We start from the raw sequence: 852 nt of genomic DNA on the forward strand, positions 1-852 counted from the left end.
CATTAAGAGATTAAGTATTTGTATATAATACAGAAAAATGTCAGTAAAGTAAGTTTATTTTGAAGTTGAGGATCCAGGGAAAACTTCAGCTCTGCTGTAAACAATAAGGTCAGGTTCTGCACAAGCTTCCTTCAGTTCTTCCTTTTTAAATTCTATTATGTGTGTAATACAGGGTTCATAAGAGCTGTCCAGCTCTGTTATGGTTTCAACTATTAACAGACAATGCTTTCTCTTTCCAAGGATTACTATGGAATTACATTCCCTGCTCCTGCGACCTTGACAGGCAGAGATGCAAGCCTTGCTAACAACCCATACTCAGGTGAGTGCTGTTTAAAGAGGGAGGATGGTAAGTGAGATGTGCTGGGTTTTATCATGCTGTTGCTGAAAATGCAATTTTTTTCCCTTCCATAAGCAGTTAAACCCATCAGTCCAAACTAGTCAAACAAAAGCAAGCATCTCCCTCCCAACCCTGCCATTGATGTTTCTTTCATGGTTTTGGTCAGTTATTCATATGTGTCTTTTTCTGGAAGTAAATTGGATAGCCTTTGATCATAAGTGTAAGATTGTTAACAAATGTAAATGGTCGTGTCATCTAATGCCCGTCCCAAGCACATACAGGTGCTTGGAAAATATTTCATAGCCTAATCATTCTTCTTGAAATTCAACTGGCTTGCTTTCCTTAGTACTGGAATAGACTCCTCTCAGCAGTTCCTCCTGCTTTGTTACTGCTGTTTTGGCACTTTTATGTTCCCAGCAGGAGCTGCATCTATCAGGCTCTCCCTCACCCTCCCCAAATCTAATGGACTTTGTTCCCCAAAGCGTGTGGTTTAAGAAGCCCTTTCTCATTCCTGC

At 40.4% G+C, this 852-nt stretch overlaps 1 protein-coding gene across 1 annotated transcript in view; it reads left to right on the plus strand.

Moving 5' to 3' along the window:
* The first annotated feature begins 222 nt into the window (after nt 1-222).
* LOC104544018 (ubiquitin-associated protein 2-like) overlaps nt 223-852 on the plus strand; it is a 12,449-nt gene continuing 11,819 nt past the window's right edge. Inside the window, exon 1 of the mRNA XM_010188756.1 lies at nt 223-319. Coding sequence (XP_010187058.1) covers nt 223-319 — 97 coding nt within the window. The remainder of the gene's footprint in view (nt 320-852) is intronic.

This window comes from Mesitornis unicolor, unplaced genomic scaffold, assembly GCF_000695765.1.
Source record: "Mesitornis unicolor isolate BGI_N332 unplaced genomic scaffold, ASM69576v1 scaffold19197, whole genome shotgun sequence".
Classification (NCBI taxonomy): Eukaryota; Metazoa; Chordata; class Aves; order Mesitornithiformes; family Mesitornithidae; genus Mesitornis; species Mesitornis unicolor.